The 21,279-nt window shown below is 36.5% G+C and overlaps 1 protein-coding gene across 1 annotated transcript in view; it reads left to right on the plus strand.

Annotated features, from left to right (window-relative positions):
* LOC129230073 (transmembrane protease serine 9-like) overlaps positions 1-21,279 on the plus strand; it is a gene marked incomplete in the record, with an annotated part of 109,558 nt that overhangs the window by 87,466 nt on the left and 813 nt on the right. The window contains 5 exon segments of the mRNA XM_054864461.1: positions 11,339-11,549; positions 14,963-15,042; positions 18,473-18,564; positions 19,506-19,783; positions 20,442-20,575. Of these exon segments, the coding sequence (XP_054720436.1) occupies positions 11,339-11,549; positions 14,963-15,042; positions 18,473-18,564; positions 19,506-19,783; positions 20,442-20,575 (795 nt within the window).

Genomic DNA, 21,279 nt, shown 5'->3' on the forward strand with positions numbered 1-21,279 from the left:
CACATTTTGGAGATTGTTCTCAGTAAGGTATTTACTCTCTGTTTCGGACCATCTAGTGGTCCTGACATTCCTTTATTCAAAAGATTCAAGGTAGCATGGCCCTTCATACACAAAGAAAACTATCAACCATTAGAAAAAGCTCCTGGCAGTGAAAATTTAAAGCTCACTGCAGTAAATGCTTTATTAGTTGTCTTAGGAAGGAATAAGCAGCCCAGAGATGATTACATGGAGTTAATAGAGATGACTCTTCTAGCTCTGGGCCATACTCCATATAAAATTCATTGGAGAGCTCCAGGCGCAGTACACCACGCTCGTTGGATGGCGAAATTGTTATACGCCATTAAAATTCACTTGTTTCGTGAGGAAGACAGTTTCAAAACCACACAAAAGGAAAAATTGCAGTTAGAACGCTTTGTGAACTTTGGAGCTCTTGTATATGTAAAATATTGGTTTGAAGCCCCTATGGCTACAAATGCTGCTTGAGCAGACCTTTGTCTGTGGAAAGACATGACCAATTATGGATTGTTGGTTGAGTTGATTTTTATGGCGCAAGAGCCCTTGAGGGCTATACTGCGCCAAACGATATTTTATTATATGCTATCTTTTATTAAAGATTATAGTAAATAGAAGCATATTTTGAAGGAGAAAGCATATAACTTCAAGTGCCAATATTAAAAAAGTGCAGCCGATAAAAATATTTAAACAATTTGAAGATAAAGACAAAATGGACGAAAAAATATCGTGAAAAACAAAGGAAGGACGAAATCACATAATGACCAGACAAACACTAAATTAAAAAGGAGAATCCAATCTCCTGGAGGAAGGAGTACAAATTGCAATGGGGTGGCTCTCCCAGCAACTCCTTCAAAGATGGGTTAAAATTATTAAAATATTTATAACGAATTAGATTAAAATTTGGGCAGTTGCATAAAATGTGCAACACTGTCTGATTTACATCACATGTAATGCATGTTGGAGCTGGTTCATGACATAAGAGATATTTGTGGGTGAATCTGGTATGTCCAATGCGAAGTCGAGCTAATAAGACTTGTTCTCTCCTGGTGATATTTAATAATCCGAAACCTCTAGTGGAGGGCTGGATCGAATGTAGTTTATTTTGGATTTCTGAATTCCAAGTCCCCTGCCAATACGTGTTGAGGCTTACAACGATGGCGTTTTTAATATCATTGAAAGGGACACTATTATCAACCAGGATACTTGCAGCTCTGGCAGCTGAATCGGCTGCTTCATTGCCTGCAATGCCCACATGACCAGGGATCCAACAAAAGGTAACTTGAAAATTATTTTGTATAAGGTTTTTGTATAAAAGATATGACTGGATGACTATAGGATGGCTATTATTATCGCAATGAGTGATGGCTTCCACTGAACTCTTTGAGTCAGTGAATATCACCCACTTTCTATGAACAGATTGGGCTATTGATTCTAGAGATGAAAATATAGCTTTTATTTCTGCAGTAAATACCGAGCAAGATGTGTTTAATTTTTCTGCCGTAACTTGATCATTAATTATTGTGGAAAAGCCGACGTGATCGGTTGCTTTTGATCCGTCAGTGAAAATGTGTTTATATCCAGAATACTTGCTTTTGATTTCATGAAAGACTTGTTGATAAACTGTATTAGCGGTAGTTTGTTTTGGGAATTTTGAGAAATCATTGATTATGGAAGGTATGACTTTGCACCATGGTTCAATTAGTTTTATTGTGTTAACGGTTTTGAAATCTGATAGTTGCAGGTCTGAGAGTACCCGACGCATTCGGATCCCAAATGTTGGGGTCATCGAAGGCCGGTGTAGAAATAAAACAACATTTGATGGATTAAAAATATGGAGATGTAGTGGGTGATTGGTGCAGGGTTTTGTTTTGAAGTAAAAATTTAAAGAAAGTTTGAGGCGTCTATTGTTTAGAGATTGTTCGTGTGCAAGGATATAAAGACTGTTGATAGGCGAAGTTCGAAATGCTCCTGTGCTGATGCGCAGTGCCTGATTATGTATTGGATCCAGACTTTTCAGATAGGTTTTTGCAGCAGAGCCATAAATTTGACATCCATAATCAAGTTTGGAGCGTATCAGAGCCCTGTATATTCTTAACAGAGACTCTGTATCAGCACCCCAAGAAGTGTTCGCTAAGACTTTAAGGATATTTAATTTTAATGAACATTTCTTTTTTAACTCTTGTATATGTGGTATAAATTTTAGTTTATTATCAAGGGTGAGACCAAGGAATTTTCCTTGATCTTTTACAGCTATTGGTTGATTATTGAGGAGAAGATTTGGATCAGGGTGAGGCCCTTTTTTACGGCAGAAGTGGATACAGAATGTTTTTTGAGCAGAGAAAGTGAAGCCATTTTCTTCCGCCCATTGGGTTACTTTATTGATTGCAATTTGAAGTTGTCTTTCAATGATACTCATGTTCGCTGATGAGAAAGAAATTTGAAAATCATCCACGAACATGGTACCTTTTACGGCGGGAGGCAATTGGTCAATTAAGCTATTGATTGCTATAATGAATAGAGTTACGCTTAGTACACTTCCCTGGGGTACTCCTTCTTCTTGAATGAAGGTATCCGACAGAACAGACTTGACGCGTACGCGAAAAGAACGATGTTTCAGAAAATTGGACAGAAAGATGGGTAAATTACCTCGCAACCCATACTCATGAAGGGTTTTGAGGATCCCATACCTCCAGGTACGGTCGTATGCTTTTTCAATATCGAAAAATACGCTCACAAGATGTTTTCGTTTAAGAAATGCTTCTCTTACTGATGTTTCGAGAAGCATTAGATTGTCTATTGTGCATCTGCCACGCCTAAACCCACTTTGATATGAGGATATGAGATGGTGTGACTCCAGAATGTGCATCAGTCTGGCGTTTACCATCCGTTCCATGACTTTACATAGGCAACTAGTGAGAGCTATAGGTCTATAGCTCTCAGGTTTATCAGATTGTTTATTTGGTTTAAGGATAGGGATAACTATTGCTTGACTCCAGGATTTTGGGAATCTATGTTCAGAATAAATTCTGTTAAAAAGCTGCAGAATATTTTCTAATGAAGACCTGCTTAGATTTTTTAACATGCTATTATGAATTTGATCTGGACCTGGTGATGTGTTTTTTGATTTTTGTAAGGCAGTATTTAGTTCATGAAGGGTGAATTTTGTGTTGTATTGGTTAAAAATGTTTGAATTAAAATGTAGAACTTTTTGTTCTTTGCGTGATTTGATGGTTAAAAATTTTGAGCAATAGTTATTTGCACTGGAGACTTCTGCCAGATAAGTCCCCATGCAGTCAGCCACCTCTTTATAATCGGATAAAATACGACCATTATTCTCCAGAATGGGTGCACAAGATGTATTGTAGTTGCCAACGATTTTTTTTATTTTACCCCATACGGTCTTTGATGGGGTGGACGTCGTAATTGTGCTGACATAGGTCTGCCACGAGTCCCGCTGGCTCTTCCGTCGAATCCTTCGAGCTTCAGCACGAGCTCGTTTAAGTGCCACGAGATTTTGTGTGGTTGGATAACGACGAAATGTGTTCCATGCCTTTTTTTGTTTCTTATGAGCCTCCTGACAATCAAGGTTCCACCAAGGCTTAGGATACTTGATCCTGCCTTTAGTGGTTTTTGGTATAGCAGCGTTAGCTGCGTTTAAGATGATGTCGGTTACTCGCTTTACCGCTACATCGATATCAATATCAGTCACGTCTTCTGATTTAATTTCTGCCAACTGGGTAAATGCTGCCCAATCAGCTCGATCAATGCGAAGTCGAGCTTGCTGATGCTGCTGATGGCCCCAGCGTCCAGTAGAGGTTATCCTGATCGGAAAGTGGCCACTGGAGTAGATTCCACCCTCCACCTGAAAATCCCAACGTGGCAGAAAAGAAGGTGAGCATATTACGAGATCGATGGCATGGTAAGATTGGGTAGAAAGATGAAAATAAGTGTTTTCACCGTTATTAAGGATGCAAAGATCATTGTCTTCAATAAAATTTTCTATTGTTAAACCTCTACTGTTGAAGTCTGGACTCCCCCAGAGAGGATTATGGCCATTGAAATCCCCCAAGATGACAAATGGGGGAGGAAGTTGATCAACCAGTGTCTGCAACTCCACGCTTCTTAAGTCATAGGAAGGTGGGATATATACTGAACAAACTGTGAACAGCGAGTGAAGGTGAACGCGCGCAGCTACTGCTTGCAGGGATGTGTTGATATTGAGCTGGCTAGATGCATAATCATTGTTGATTAGCAATGCCACTCCTCCACAACGACGTTCTCCTGACAAGCAGTCCTTGCGGTACATGTCAAAACCTTTCAACCTCGGTCTATCAGCAGGGGACAGAAATGTTTCTTGCAGACAAAATATGGCCGGTTGGTAATATTGGACAAGATCCTTGATGTCCATGACATTATGCGAGTAACTCTGACAATTCCAAGAAAGAATGCTCAGGGCCATAGAGGAAAGAGGAAGGAGAAACGGCCGGAAGAAGAGGGAGCAGCTCATGAAGGAGGATGATCCGTCCATCCTTCATCGTCGGATGGCGGAAGGTCTTCGAATTCGACATCCTCGTCCTCTTCTTGCGGAGGAGGTTGTTGAAGTTTTTCAATTTGGGACTTGGTTAATTTTACTTTCTTGCTAGAAAGTAAAAAATCCTCTTTTTTAAAATTATAAAATTTTGGGGGCCTCTGTTTAGAGACGACCCCAATTTTTGCGCGCGTTAGAATAATTTTCTTTTTTTCCACAGTTTTGTTTTGTTTTTGATCAGTTGGTTTTTGTGAAATTATTGTAGATGGGTAACTTGTACTCGGGATTTGTGTATTTAATATTTTAGTTTCGTTACTATTTTTTTGTGGAGGCTTAGGGGTATTGAGTTGTTTATTTCTTGATTTAGGGGAGTTAGTTGATTTAGTGCTGGTAATTGTATTAATAATTTGAGGATCTGTTTGTGTGCTAGTAGAATTGAATACTTTTCTTGCTGCTGCAGCATATGAAAGTCCGGCTGAAGGCGTACGAGACTGAACAATTTTTCTGGCATCTGGATATGATATGTTCTGAGTGGTTTTGATTACTTGTATTTCCTTTTCGGAGAGCCAGTTTGGACATTTTCTAGAGTAGGACGGGTGATCTCCTTTGCAGTTGACACATTTATATTCCTTTTTGCATTCATTGCTGTCGTGGCCGGGCTCAGCGCACCTGGCACAAGTTTCTGCACCACGGCATGACAGTCTGGAATGCCCAAAGCGCTGGCACTTAAAGCACCGTAGCGGGTTAGGAATATATGGTCTAACAGGGCAGGAGAGATAACCAGCTTTGACACGTGAAGGGAGGATAGGCGTACTAAAAGTCAGAATGATATGTTTAGTATTCTGCATTTCGCCATTGCGTTTAATAGTGATCCTCTTCACTCCACTTACGTGTTGGTCTTTCATTTCTTCTAGAATTTCCTTCTCTGATGTAAATAGAAGATCTGGCTCTGAAATAACTCCCCGAGAAAAGTTTAGAGTTGAGTGAGCTGTAACTGTACATAGATATGAGCCTAGTTGTTTAATAGCTAGAATAGGTTGAACTTGTTTAGGATTTTTGATTTCAACAAATAGTTCACCAGTGCGTAGCTTTTTTACTGATTGGAACTCGCCGATAAGATTTATTAATGCCTTATTAATTAAGAATGGGGATACAGCAGTGAATGTTAGGTTTTCATTTCTTTTGATTATAAAAAATTTAGCAGAGCTGAACGAGTCTTTCTGACGCTCCCCACAAGGGGGAGAAGTGTTCTTTGAGTTTTCATCCATAAACGAACCAGAGAACTAGGGGGAAAAGATGGGGTCTAGCCCCTGTGTAGCCCCCCACACAGAGGTAAGGCTGCGTACGACAGGGTTCGCCTGCTATCCCTGAAGTCTCCCGTTTGAGGCACCGACTACCCCCGGTACCACGCAGCCATCGGCACGGTTGACACGCCTTGGCTTAGGGGTTTTCGTCCGCATTTGGTAAGTGTGATGAGGGAAGACCAATTATGGAATTATTGATTCTCAAATTAGTGAAGTGGTTAAAAATGCCATAAAAAATCATCTTTGGTACCTCTCGGATGAGTTAGTTGGCTTAAGTTTATTCTCAGAGAAAGTTTCAAATGAGGAAAAGGTAGAAATTGTCAAGAAGATGGAGTGTGAACCTACTGACCGGAAGGTAAAAGGAGATTTGTCACTTTTAACTGACCAGGCCGTTTTGGCTGATTTTGCCAATAAAAGATCATTGCAGGTGTTTGATAAATTGAAAATAAATTCACATTTTTTGACCACACATCCAAATGAATGGAACAGCAATGAACATTACATTAGTGGTAAACAAATCACAAAAAATATGAAAGTTGTTAATGATATAGCTGAGCGTGGTGTGAAACTTTTTGAAGAGTTTAATAAGCTTTTGACAAATGATGAAGAAGAGAAACAGTTGGTCCTGCAAGTTGTTGAGGCTAACAGAAAGTTGGTTCCGTCCAAAACGACAAAACAAGTAGCTGTTGAAAGTTTGAAGCCATCAACTTCAAAGCATTAAACCATGTTTATTTACCCCAACCAGTACTTTCCTATAAGATTTTTGTATTATTAATCAATATTATACAATAAAATAAACTAATTTACTACTACTCAGCTATTTGTACTTAATTTAAAACAATCCTCAAAATTTCCTATTTTTCAATTTTATATTTAATATTAAATGTCTTTGAGCATTGTCTTCCAATTGGAATATTATCTTCAAACTTTGCCAAAATACTTGTTTTATTACTAGTAAAAAAAATAGCGGGTGCCCAGATATGTAAACTAGTTTTGAAATTTTGACTATAAAATATGGGCCACCCTAATGTGTAGGTGTCTGTATGCATGCGTGTATGTATGTGTTTGTGTATGTGTGTAGGGGTATGTGTGTGTATGTGTTTGTGTGTGCGTGTGTGTTGGTGCGTGTATGTATGCGCTTGTGTGCAGGATATGGACGCAACCTGGAGACGGTTTTCGCTAGAGGAGCAGCATCGTGAGGCCGGCCGACGCGACGGGTGGTGCTGGCAGAGGGTGGCGCCGCGCCGGTGGGAAAAATGATAGCACGCCAAAAACAGTCAAATGAAAGCAATAAGCAATCGTGATTGCTCAAAAAAAAAAAAAAAAGAAAAGGTGCCAAACGTCTTCCGAAGGAGGAAAGCGCCGTTGTAGTTTAGGGTCCAAAATTTCAAATGATCATTAAAAAAACCCCCAGAAAAATTGGTCGATTCGTCTGCAGTTTTCGGTAAAATTATTTTCTTGAAAATAAATTTTGAAGATATAGTTTTAAAATTGCCGACAGAGGTTGCTTTAGACTTTGGAGTAACGAACAACAATTCTTTACCGCTTTTTTTGAATCTCATTAAATATTTTCTAATGTTTGGACTTAAATTTTTAGCTCAAAATCAGAATCATTGAGCGTGATTAAGTGTGTTGCGCAAACTGAACTGTGTTCAGAAATTAAAATACACTCTGTCACAAAAAAAAACGAAGTTATGACACAATAAATGTTACACAACCGTAAGTTGTATAGCCTCCTCTAGCAGCTATACAAGACAAAAAAAGGCGTGGTATGAAGTAAAATAGGTTACCCATGATCACTGGGACTAAATCGGGATTCATCGTTGAAGATAACACGCCTCTTGCCTGTCACAACCAGCTAATCAAGAGCAGTGAAAATCTATTCCATCGAAATGGACGCCAGTTCGAGATATCAGCGTCTTCCAGTCTACACCGGATTGCTTTTCTTGATACTATCAGTTTCTTGGAAGGTGTTAAACGGCATGGAACTAATGTTAGCAACCTTGTTAATACGGTAGTGGCCGCTCTTATGATGTGCGGTCTTCGAACTCATTACTGTTTCTAGAATGCCTTAACCAACCGCAATGGAGTAATTCATTTATTTTTACCTACACTAAGTTACTAACATATTGCTCCGACCGACGTGACGTCAGATTCGTGCGTATAACCAACTTGCTTCTCTAAAAAAGTTCAACAGTTGTTCGTATGCCTCTAGTCACAACAGCGTCCTCACAACTCGACAGTTTCGCAAGAAGTGCCCTTTGACCCAAATTTTCACTTTCAATCGTACCTATCTGCGCATCTTGTGTGCGCATAGCGCGCTTACCCTTTCGTCACTGGTGACGAAATTTAAATCATCTCTTACCAAACTACATTCTTGCCGAGTTTGTTGGTTGCAGCTCAATTTATTCTTGATGCTTACATTTTTTTGGTAAAAAGTGTATTTCAACCCTTGAAGACAGTTCAGTTTTCGCTACTTAATCACTCCCAACAATGCAGATTTTCAGCTCAAAATTTAAGTTTAAGTCCAAGCATTAGAAAACCCTTATAAGATTCAAAAATAGCAGTAAAAGATAGTTGTTCGTTACTCCAAAGTCTAAAGCATCCTATATCGTCATTTTTTAAACTACATTTTCAAAATTTATCTTCAAGAAAATGCTGATACAAAGAATAATTTTAGTGAAAACCGCAAACGAATCGACCAATTTTTCCGTTTTTTATGATCATTTGAAATTTTGGACCCTAAACTTTAATGGCGCCTATCTCCTTCGAAAGATGTTTGGGACCCTTATTTTTGCCATTATATAGTTTGTCCAGATGTGTACTTTCCCCCTTTAAAGTTTTGCCCAAGAGTTCAGGAAAACTCTGTATATTTTAATCATTTGCATATCCCAAAGTGGTGGAAGTATGGTGCATAATTCCAAGCGGATCAAATACTTTTTCATGGTGTTGCATTTTAGGTGATCGCAGTATATTTTAATATTTCGCCTAAGTAGAACATTTTAGCAACCAAAACAAAAAAGCTAAGTGCCAACAACGCTCAATTTTCTTACCCTAATCTTGGACCTTGAGTCCGAACCAGTGCCCGATAAATATATCCCTGCCCTAGGACAAACTTTTTTTTTTTTTTTTTGGTTCCTATGTAGTTAGTTAAACCTTACAACTTTAGCTCATTGGGGGCCCCTAAAGAGTGGAGGGCCTAGGCCATGGCCTAGTTGGCCTCTTCAGTAATCAGGCCCTGATCCGAACCACTAGGACATGATAAAGGTCAATGATATCCATCTCATGATTGAGATTCAAACCCTGACCTATAAATCAGGACTCTTGTACACTAATTACCAATAAGTATTTGGACACCTATGCGAATGCCGATATCTGCGGTCCTAAGGTACGTCACGGCCTCCGCCGGTATATATCGTGTAGGAAACAGTATCGGCTTTAGTCGCATCCAAGATGCCTCGCAGTTCGGAGCTCTCTGATTTCGAGAAAGGTGTAATTATCGGGTATGACAAATGTGGCCGATCCTTAAGGGACATTACTCGCGATCTGAAGTACCCAAAATCGACAGTGGCCTATGTGATTAAGAAGTGGAAGGTGAGCGGTCATTGTCGGAATGTGCCCGAGTCGACAGACCAACGAAACTGGGAGATAGAGACCGGCGAGTGCTGTCCAGAGAAATTCGGAAGAACCGCACCCAACCGATGGCCCTCATCCGCGAGAAGTTTCAACAGGCATCCGGAAGTATTGTTTCATATAATACCATCCGTAAGGAAGCACATCTGCTTGGTTTTCATGGTCGTGCTGCTGCCCATAAGCCTTTGATCACAAAGTCTAACCGCGCTGCTCGGTTAATGTGGTGCAAAGCACATCGAAATTGGACCGTAGATCAGTGGAAACAGGTTCTTTGAAGCGACGATTCAAGGTTCACCCTTTACCGTTCGGGTGGCAGGGTCTGGGTCTGGCGTCTACCTGGAGAACGTCTCCTGCCAGAATGCATTGTGCCAACAGTCAAGTTCGGCGGAGGTGGAATTATGGTCTGGGGGTGTTTCTCCTGGTATGGTCTGGGACCCTTGGTCACCATTCATGGTAAGCTCAACTCCGATGTCTACTGCACTATTTTGGATGACAATGTGCTTCCTACGTTGTGGCAGTTTTACGGGTTGGACCCCTGTTAGTTTCAGGACGACAATGCCAGTTGTCATGTTTCGACGTTAACCAAAGCTTGGTATGGTGCCAATGGAGTTCATCGAATGGACTGGCTTGCCCAGAGCCCAGACCTGAACCCTATCGAGAGCCTCTGTGACGAGTTGCATCGCTGAATTCAGGGGTGCACTCCCCGTGCAAAATCAGTGAAGGAACTTCTATGTCTTCTCCAAGCTGAGTGGAAGAAAATACCACTATCTGCCATACAAAGACTTGTGGAAAGTATGCCCCGGACGGTTCATGCTGTAATTGCCTCTCGTGGAAGTTCTACCAACTATTGCTTTTGAATAAAGTTAGTTTTTCTTTTCTATCACAGGTGTCCAAATACTTATTGGTAGTCAGTGTATTGCCACTCAGGACACAAGCTGGACCGTAACTTATTAATCTACGTTTTATGCATGATATTTCGCTGTACGAAAATGTATTTAGCTGCGCGTAAAAAAAGTTAAAATGAGAAATTCTGCATAATCTTCAGTATTTTCAACAGGGCTTGATCACTCACAAGGCTTGAAAAGCTCAGGGGTGCCCCCCTCCTTAGATTGAAGGCGCATCCCCATACCACGAAGACCACCCAAATCGGAAGCCGCCCCTCCCCAAAACTGAGAAAAATATCCCTCAAGACACCTCCCACTTAAAAATTTCAATGACGCAGTCTACGCCCTACGTGGGCACCCCTGAAAAGCTTGATTCCCCTAAAAAATTTCAGGGGCCCGAAAAATAAGTGAAAAACTTCTTAAAAATTCCAATTTTTGCTTTTAATGTCATTTTTAAAGAAATTGCAAAAAATAGATCTGATTCAATAAAAATTGCTTCGAAGAATTTCAAAATATGAGGATATATTTGATAAAACTACTTTTAACTGTGGAATTTGGCCCAACTTTGGGTAATTTGGTCTCATTAACTTTGATAAGATTTGCCCAACTTTGCAAGGTATTTTTATAACATCTAATTATTTCAGAAAGGTGATAAAACTGATTTTACCATTAACCATTCTTACTTGCTGAGAATTGCAGTGAAATCATAATGTAATGTTCTGAATTTCAATATGTCGCGGTGGGGGTTAGGGAGAGATGTAAACTTGAATCCGCATTTTGCTTTCCACATTTGGAAATAATACTTGTACATAAGTGAGTTTGATTCAATGTAGAAATTGTCCAAAGTAAAAAGACCTGAAAAGAGACAAGCTTCCTCTAACTTCAGAGGTTAATCAGGCCCTGATAATCAATGTTCCTGCAACCTATATACATGAACCAATGGCTGTTGAATCGATAGAAATACTTTATTATAGGGAGATTCTGGTGGGCCTTTATTCACGAAATATGACGGAGTGTGGTATTCAGCTGGTGTCGTGTCCTGGGGAATGAGCTGTGGCATCAAAGATTATCCTGGAGTTTACACTAGGGTTTCCGAATACCTGGACTGGATTCGTGACGAAACAAGTGATGCACCACCATGTGATGACGAAGACATAGCTCCTCCTGTCCAGCCAAATTTAGATGGTTTGTTGTCTTTTTTTACTGATTTATTAACCATTTTATTTTACTTTATGTCAGTCGTTCGTTTTTTAATTTTTGATTTATTTTTATTAATTCATTTATTTATTTTTTATTTTTTTAAAAAAATTGCTTAAGTTGTAACTTTTTTTTTTAACTCTCAAATTAACTGAAATAGTAATAGTACTAGTTGTATTACTAAACGACTAAATGCAAAAAACATAATGACGTCACCTTTCGTTTAGAGGCAAAGCTTATCTTAAAGAAAGTAGATAAGCTAGCATTGTAGTACAGTGTGAATTCATTCATTATTTTCAAACCATTTAAAATATTCAGATGTAAAAGGCACATTATTATCTATGAAGCAGTGGAACAGATTTAAATTCTCTTTTTGTTTTATGTAGAACCAGAATCAAAATAACTACTCTAACTTTGCAGTGAAATACAAAAGCACTTCCGAAACAAATATTGCATATTTGCACAGCCAAATTTCTGAAAATTCTGCGTCTTCAGCATAATTGATAGGTGGGTGAGCACACACTCAAAGGCGGATCCAGTGCCTGATTTTGGAGGGTGTCATAAGTGTCACTTTGGTGCATAGAGATGATTTGGAGGGGGGGGGGGGGGCTGTGGATTTTCGAAATGCCTCACCAAAATGCAATTATAAGCTATCCTTTTGGTCACTAAAAGAGGAGGGGGGGTCCCAGACCCTTCCTCTGGATCCGCAACTACACAGGACATCATTGTTTTCATGGTACTTTCTTAAAAACTAATTTGTTTCCAGTTTTTCTACCAGGAGCATTTGCTTACAACTTACAAATTGTAATGCAACTGCGTTCTATGTATTTTGCGTCTACTCCACTCGAAAACAACATTTTTTTCCAAATTTTATTACAGGATGGTCAACCCAAGAAAGATTTATAGCAGGGTCATTCCATACGAAATGAGCAAAATTCGCAAAAAAGTGGTGGCTGCATGGTAACAGATTTTTATGAAATTTGGTATACAGGCTCCTTTAATGCCTATATAAAAATATCTGAAATATTTTTGCTTGAAATTCTTTATTTTAATAGTTACATGCGATTGAAAATTGGTCAAATTGAACAGCATTCTCATAATGCTAAATGTTGCACTTTTGAAGGCTTGTATCTTATTAACTATTTAATGAAAACGTAAAAGTTATATGTTGTTGCAATCTATGGAGTAGGGTAATTAATCTGATATCAGTAAAATTTTCCAAGTTATTATAGTTAACTTTTAACCAAGTTTCAAAAACTGAAAATATTTCAATTTTCTCATAACTAAGCATTTTATTTTTTAATCTCAATCTTTAAGGAATGCATTAGCTTTGATTTTTTTAGAGGTCATCAAAAGTGATTTTCGTAGTCAAAAATGAGACCTTTGCATTTTGGCCGAAATCTATTTGAATTACATTTATGACAGTTAATTTAACGCTTTGATGTTAAAGTGCATAAGTTGATAGTCTTATGTGCTGAGTTACGTAGCTGTAAGTTAATAATTAAAATAATGGCAACAGGTTAAAGTTCAAGACCAAATGTAAAAATTTTACTCATTTCAAAGGGGGATAACTCACGTAGGGGACGGTAACACAAAATGAAATAAAACAAAAACTAATCACTGGAACCATGCTAAAAAGAATATCTAACTGTTTCTGTGTGTTTGTGCACCCTTTATAGATTACAGCCCCTCAAAAATCGGAAAAATGACGAAAATGACATTTTTAGACCCCTAAAAACCAAAAGGGGATAGAATTTTAAATAAAATTTCCTGGCCAATTGAATATTCCGTTCAAGTATTATACATGTTATACATATTGTTTTTTGTATTTGGTTTGTAAAAAAGATACAAGTCTTTGAAATTTTGCAATTTTGCTAGTCAATTCACACTAAAACAGAAAAAAAAGGTGTGAAAACGTCATGGCACCTTCTTAAATTACGTATACTGTGCCCTATGTAATACATTATATTGAAAAAACATACTGTAATTTTCAAAATAATTATTTTAATTTGATAACTTAGAAATATTTGAACATAAATGAGTACGTGAAATACACCGCCAGCTCAGTCATTTCCAGCCGAGGACTGCAGTTTCGTGCTTATTAGCACTCATCAGCCCGGCATAGGAAAGTGACTATGGAACCTGTATGGATTGACCCTTATGTGAAATTACGAGAATTCAAAGAATTAGATAAACGACTAAATGACGCAAAAGCAAGTAAAACTAACATTTATTTCAATTAAAAAAAATGTACATTTCAGACTGTACTTCATAAACATTCTTTTGAGAAAATGAAACACGAAAGAAATGGTTAATTTTGCTAATCTTACAAAATAAAAAGAACTAATGAAATTTTAGCTTAGTTCAAGTTACTCTAGTAACAAAAAATACGCTGATACCAATGATTAAAATTTAGTAGCATCTAAAAAACACTTCAATATGTTACGGTAAAAAAAAATTGAGTAAATTTAGAGTATTCCCTCATCTTCAAAAACAAATCTGAAACAGAGAAAAAAATGAAATTTTTGGAAATTTTCTATTTTTTAAAGTACAATTTCGTCATCAAAAAATTCATTAACAGTCACTAAATTAGAGCAGATAGTTAGTTATAGATAGTTTTTCAATCTGAATTATTTTTACTGTAATTTTTTCATTAAAAGAGCTAGAAGAGTGATTTAAAATCTGAAGTAAATTGGCAAAATTTCAATCTTTGTTAATATCTCAGATTCAAAAAAAGATCGGAATAAATTTTACTTTGCTCTTTCTCAATAGAGAATTGTTTATAGAATGCGGAAATATTTATTTTTTTAAGTGTACGTTTATAACTTATGAAGTTATTGAGTCACAAACTGGTAGCAATGGACTCTGAGAATTTAGGCTTAGCGTCAGCATCAACTTCTAATTTCAATAACAAAGCAACAAACAGTTTTTAAACTTCCATACTTTGCATTCCCTTATAGATATGTATGGTTTACCTAAATAAAAATTTTTATTGAAATCTGTGACATGTCAGCCACAGCTGATTTGCTCATTTCGCATGGAATGACCCAGCACAAAGCGAGGAGAATCACACCCAAGTCTTCTGTGAGAATCGAACACCACACCATCTCGAGAAAAGAAAACTACTCGGCCACCAAATGTCACAGTGGTCTTGGTTTCCTTTGTTAGTTTTGCCTGGCTTTGCTTCTTCTAGCCAACAGCCTGCAAAAATTTCGTTGCGGTTAATACATTGCTTTCATTTTATAAACATTTTGTTTGTTGCTTATGGTTTCAAGAGATAAACCAAATGTCTACATACCTCCTCCTTGGTTTTAATGGGATTCTAAATTTTTTGCCATATTTCTTTGCTTTTCTTTCTTTTAAACCTTGAGAATAATAACAATAATGTATTTATTTCATAGATTGCGGAATCCCAAATTCTCATGATTCAGAGCGAATAGCTGGTGGAAAAGAAGCAAAACCATTCGAGTTTCCTTGGATGGTATAAAATTTCCAATGTTTTTATAAAATAATTTTTAACCAATAAATTCGGTTAACATTTTAAATTTTTTTAGTGCAAGATAAACCTCAAATCTCTATGTAATGGCCAATTTATTTCCTCGAAAACATAAATTCCGAACGAAATCTATAGTCTTACACAAAGTTTGGTATTTTAAGCAGTACTTTACTTAATTACGTTTTTTATAACATTTGTGGCATAGTTAAAACGTTTTAAAAAAATGTTCAAAAAAATATGATCTAAGATATGCTATGTACAAAAAAGGGCTAATAAAAATTTTAAAATCAAGTTTTGTTTAAAAAAAATTGTGCTCATAATTGATAAGGAAAGAATAATCTTGTCTCATTAACAACTACTTAGACCAAATTATTTTAACTAAATTTTATATCTTCTTTAAAAAAAAGTTAATTTTGATGAAGTTATTAATTTTACTAATGACTCAATTAATTCTTATTTTGATCATTCTACCTCTTCCGCACTTAACTATGCTCATTTTGAAATTTTATTTTAAATTGCAAACAATGAGATGTGATGCATCTTCAATTAAAATTAAAAAACTTAACTCAAACCTACTGAAACTTCAAAACAATTATGATAAAAAATTAATTAAAAGAAACGAAGAACTTAGAGCTACTTTTTCTTACCAAGCTGAAATTAATTCAGATCTACGAACAACTCTTTATAAAAACCAGAAAACAATATGATGAAAACATGAGCAAATTGTTCGATAATAAAAGGAGAATATTTGAAGAAAGTGTCCACCAATCGCAAAATGCTCCTTCACAGTGTAGTGAGGACTTAATTCAAACTAAACCTAAAAATTCTAAGAAGAAAAATAAAAAACAAACTTACTAAAGACAACGATCCAAGCCCAAAAATTCTGGGAAAATCCTGGAAACAAGCATATTCTCGAGATCATTTGAAAACAATAAATGAGGATACTAAATCTAAATTTAAAATTCAGTTCACTAATATACGAGTAAATTCAAGTTTGGAAAAAATTTGGAAATAAAAAATGATGATATTTACTCTGAAGACAAAATTGAATTAAATTTTAAAAATTCAAATTCTGGTAAAAATTTGAAATCAAATAATGAAGATTTTAACTCTTTTCCTGAAATTGAGTTATCAAATAATGTTATACCCATTGTCCAAAAAATTTTGGAAAATGAAAAAACAAAAATTAACTTGATAGAGTCAGAATCAAATACAAATACAAAAGTGACAGGCAACAGGCACTGGGCCCAGCTAGACTGGTCCAATCAAGTAATAATGACACAGAACATGACAATCTTGAAGAAACTAACTTGAAAATCCAAATTCTAGTATAGTAACAACTGATGACAAAAATAATACCAACACCTAAAGCCAAAATTCCTCCTCTTTCGGTAGATGATACCTCAAATCCAGGGGAAAAACTTAAACTATTTACAGAAATAACCCATGAAACTATCACAGGGAAAATAAATCAAAGTAAACTTTTATGTTATGCTTCCTCCGTTAATGCATACAACAAACTCAAAAACTACCTCGCTGAGAATAATATTTTTCAACTTTCAATTAGATTGAAAAATGAAAAAATAATGAAAGTAATTATCAGAGGCTTACCAATTAGTACTGACCTTGATTGGATCAATAATAAACTTAAAAAAAAAAAATCTATAATACACTCAACACAGCTCCATAAAGGACCTGAAAAACACCAACTCCCACTGTTCCTAATACATTTAGCGGATAACTTATCCAATAAATCTATCTGGGAACTCAAAAAACTTGGAGAAATTAATATTAAAATTGAACAACTTAAATCAACAAATCAAATTAAACAATGTTGGAACTGCCAACAATACAATATTTATAGAGTCATCTTCCTTCAGCTGCAATCGCCCCATTTGCCTGGTTTGTGCTGTGCCTCATAGGGACTAAAAATTGCAGTAAAGACAATGAAGAAACAAAAATTACCCCTAAATGTGCCAACTGCAGTGATCATCACACTGCAAATCATTCAAAATTCCCATACAGATTATCCATGATTAATGGAAAAATCTTTAAAAATTCAAACACAAATTTTGATAGGGTTGGTCATAATCCTGCAAACTTTGTTAAATCAGACCAAAATACTGGAAATCCCGCCAGAACAATTGTAAATATACCAAGAACAATCGAAAAAGTACTGATTATTGAAAATTCAGAAAACTTCTCCTTTGAAAACTCAACATTTCAAACTCTAACAGCAACAATAAAAACTTTAATACAGGAACTTGACAAAATGAAAAATTCTCAAGTTCTTTGTTAATCTTTATTACCTTTGTCTATATCCCCTTTCGGGTAACTCTCAATAACAAAAAAATAATGAGCTGATGTGATCGCATCACATGACTTCCTTTTACACCAATTTAATGTTATTTCCCCATTATTGGCAATTTTAATGTGATTCAATTGATAACTCTCTAAATATCACCAACAATGGCCAACTTAAAACCAGATTTAGAAAAAAAATCGCCAAATTTGTCGCCACATTGACGACCAAAAGACTGGTGATATATCGCCAAGTGTCCGCCAAATTATAACACCAATTGAGTTTACATCGAAAGTAACAATGATTTTCCCCAAAAAAGGGGCAAAAGACCCCTTTAGAAACACCTGAATGCGACCAAAAGGGAAGGTGCACAACTAGACCCCACTAGGAGTCTACATACCAAATTTCAACTTTCTAGGACATACTGTTCTTGAGTTATGCAACATACAGATGTCACGAGAAAACTCGTTGTAACCAACTCGGAAATCATCAAAATGGATATTTCGGAGATCTACATGTTCTTAGGTACATATGCATGTGTGGTCGGGTCGAAAAAAAATCTCAACATTCATTTGGGGGTGAGCAAAATGGAAATTAAGGTCGATTTTTTAGTGATTTTTTTTGCGAATACAATACTTCCTTTTTTGTAAAAGGAAGTAAAAAAGCAAACACAATTTGAAAATTAAATTATTTAATTCCAATACTTGAAAGTGGCTTGCAACAGCTTAACGAACAACGCTTCCTCATGATTCTCCACTCAGCCAACCAGAGTTAAAGTTGCATCATCTCTCGAAGATAATTTAAATTGTTTAAATATTAAATTTTCACCATTTCAAAATTATTAACTGCCAAATATCACGATTTTTTTTTTTTTTTTGAAGCAAACACTTATAAGCTTAACTTGTGACCGTGAGAAACTGATTTTTAAATTTTTCAACTTATTAATTTAGTAAACATAAAAAATCCAAAATGAGACAAGATAAAAAGACCACGAATCCCAGATCTGTTCCCCCCGTTCGAAGAAACAATTCAGTTGTTTTAATTTCCGTGGTTTTATTTTATTTTCTGTGTTTGTGCATCAGTTTTATTAACATAATAATTTATTCATTTTAGGCAATGATTGTATATGATAAAACTATAGTAGGAGCCGGCGCATTGATAAATCCATATTACGTCATAACTGCTGCAAGTCTTTTTGACACATGGTAAGGATTAAATGTTTTACCAGACTTTTGCTAATAAATCTGTGGAAAAAGCATTCCTATTATTAAACCACGATTAAATACTGAAGTGATTGGGTCCGGACCTCCTTTGGTAAATCGAAAATTCTGGATAAATGAGGAACTGGAATTTATGGTTCTCAGGAGACAGTAAAAACTTAACTCTGAATTTAAGCACCTCCACATTTAAAAAACGGCTATTACATATGATGTTTTTAACTGCATCACTATAATTCAAAACAAATTTGTACAATAAATGCAACACAAGTCAAAAAATGTAATGCGAGTTCAATAAGGCATAATTATTTCTCTAAGGTCTTTTTTTTTTTGTTGCAATGCCATACTCCCTCATTTATTTATCAAACTTCACAAGTAAGGCCTTATTTTAAAGATATTTTTCACCGCTTTTGGCGAAAGATTAAGAGATAACAAACATCTTGGTTGTTTTTGTAGAAAAAAACAATTTATTCTGTTTTTTATTACGCATTGCTTCAATGCACAGCTTCCCAACTTGAGAATCCTTCTGCTCAGTTGCTTGTAGCGTCGTGCTAATACTGGGAAGATCGTGAGATCGAATCCCCAGAGCCAAGCACCACCTCCTGCATATACTACAGTTATATAGGAGGTGGTGAGCCAGGTCAGCCCTTTCTCAGTTTGACCGCCAAGACCCCCCTTTATAATCCATATGCATGTCCAGTGGTTATTAAATTGAACACATCTCTTTAGTGATATAAACGCTATAAATAATGCTGAATATTGAATCAAAATACCAGCAGATGAAAGATTAAATGGACGGTTACCACATCATGATCATGGGTAAGATCCATTTATTACAAAGTAATTTCTTCAGGCAAATTCAAATAGTTTGAATTCAGTTGCTATTTTTCCATACTAACATATGTAATGTATTTGCTCTTGATAACCAGGATAGAATGGTATCCAGAAGTCTTGGACGTCTTTTTGGGAAAACACTATGTTTCCAAGCGAGAGGCAACATCGAAAAAGTATGATGTGGAAAGAGTTTACCATCATCCTCAGTACGGAAAGCCAACTCCGTATAATAACGACATGGCGCTGATGAAGCTCAAAACACCCTACGATGGAGTTGCAAAAATCTACAGGCCAATTTGTTTGCCAAGAACAGATGCCTGGTATCCACCTGACATGGCTCTTACCACTGCTGGTTGGGGCAGAACATCTAACAGTAAGGAAAATGAAAGTTTATTCTCAAGAGAACAAACGCGGTTTCTCTTTTCAATTTTCTTACCATTTGACATTAGTGGGGTGCGAGATATTATAAATGAATTTTCAAATGTTGTCAACAAAAACTGATACCTTTTAAGTGAATCACATCCTTATTTTGAAGCACTGATTGAAATTTCAGTAAAAAAATTACAATCAATTCCATACAAGCAGGTTTTAGTATAAAATAGGGGTGATAGTAGACTCAGAGTAAAATTTTCTGAAGACAGTGTGAAATTTTGGGAAACTGAAAAAAACTCGCCCCCCCCCCATTAAAACTCTTCAAATATGCATGCCAAAATCATTGGGGAAAAAATATATATATCTATATTTTAAATAGTGTTGTCAGACCAAAATTTTCGAATCACTAACACCCCTGATTTAAAGAATTGTCTTGAAGAATAACTTACACTATAAATTCTATGGAAACAGCCACAACAGAACATTAATATAGTGCATTTTTCGAAACATTTAACGCTACTAAAACTTTGCTATTGACCTGTTCATAACGGCGCAATGTCATAAAGATGCTTTTCACATTAAAAAAAAAAAATATTGTAAAGTATAAATTCTTCTGCACAGAATAAAAACTGACTCTACAACTTACTTTCCACTTTCAGATGGACCAGGAAGTGATGTTCTACTGAAGACCGACATGGACGTCTGGGATGAAGAAGAGTGTGAGAAACGATATCCGAAGTGGTTCACAGAAAAGATGTTGTGCGCATACAGATACGGGACAGACACTTGTGAGGTATAGAAGAGTTGGTATTTGAGTCTGGAGGTTCGCCAAACAATGTCAATAATTGCATACTTATTTATGATTTCTTCTTACATTATATATTCATCAGAGCTGTTATTACATAATTTAAATGGCTAATCAGTTAGAAAATTACTTTACCAATTCTTCATTTTTATAAAGTTCAGCGTCCCTTGTGTTAACATACGTGGTACGATCCAAAAGTAATGAGCCTCATGTTATACTGATGCATGCACACTCTGCAGCATGCTCCGCTTGACTGTGACAGTGGTGGGGGTTGTTAGTTTTACAGCGCAGCGCAAGTCAGTTGCCTCCCAGCTTTCGGAGTGGTGCCATAGAAAATATTTATTTTTTTCCTTCTCAATATGTCTCACTTGATCCTGAGCAACCCAACTCTTCCTTCTTTCTATGTTTTTCACTAATCAATAACTTTACATAGTTATCACATTTAAGACTCATTAAGAGTACAATGCCCAGTTTTACCCTCTTCAGTGGACAATCAAAGTGCACTTGCGTGCACGACAATGCTTGACATGAAGCTGCATTCCAACCTAAGCAGAGTTCATGGGAATGGTTGCTCAGGAGCTTAAGATAGCTGAAGAAGCTATCGTCATCTGGGGAGAACTTTGCTGGTTTTTAATAACGATAGTATTTGGGGCTCTACTAAGTTTCAAAACCAGCAAGTGATGTCTTTGTGC

This window comes from Uloborus diversus, chromosome 9 (genome assembly GCF_026930045.1).
Source record: "Uloborus diversus isolate 005 chromosome 9, Udiv.v.3.1, whole genome shotgun sequence".
Classification (NCBI taxonomy): Eukaryota; Metazoa; Arthropoda; class Arachnida; order Araneae; family Uloboridae; genus Uloborus; species Uloborus diversus.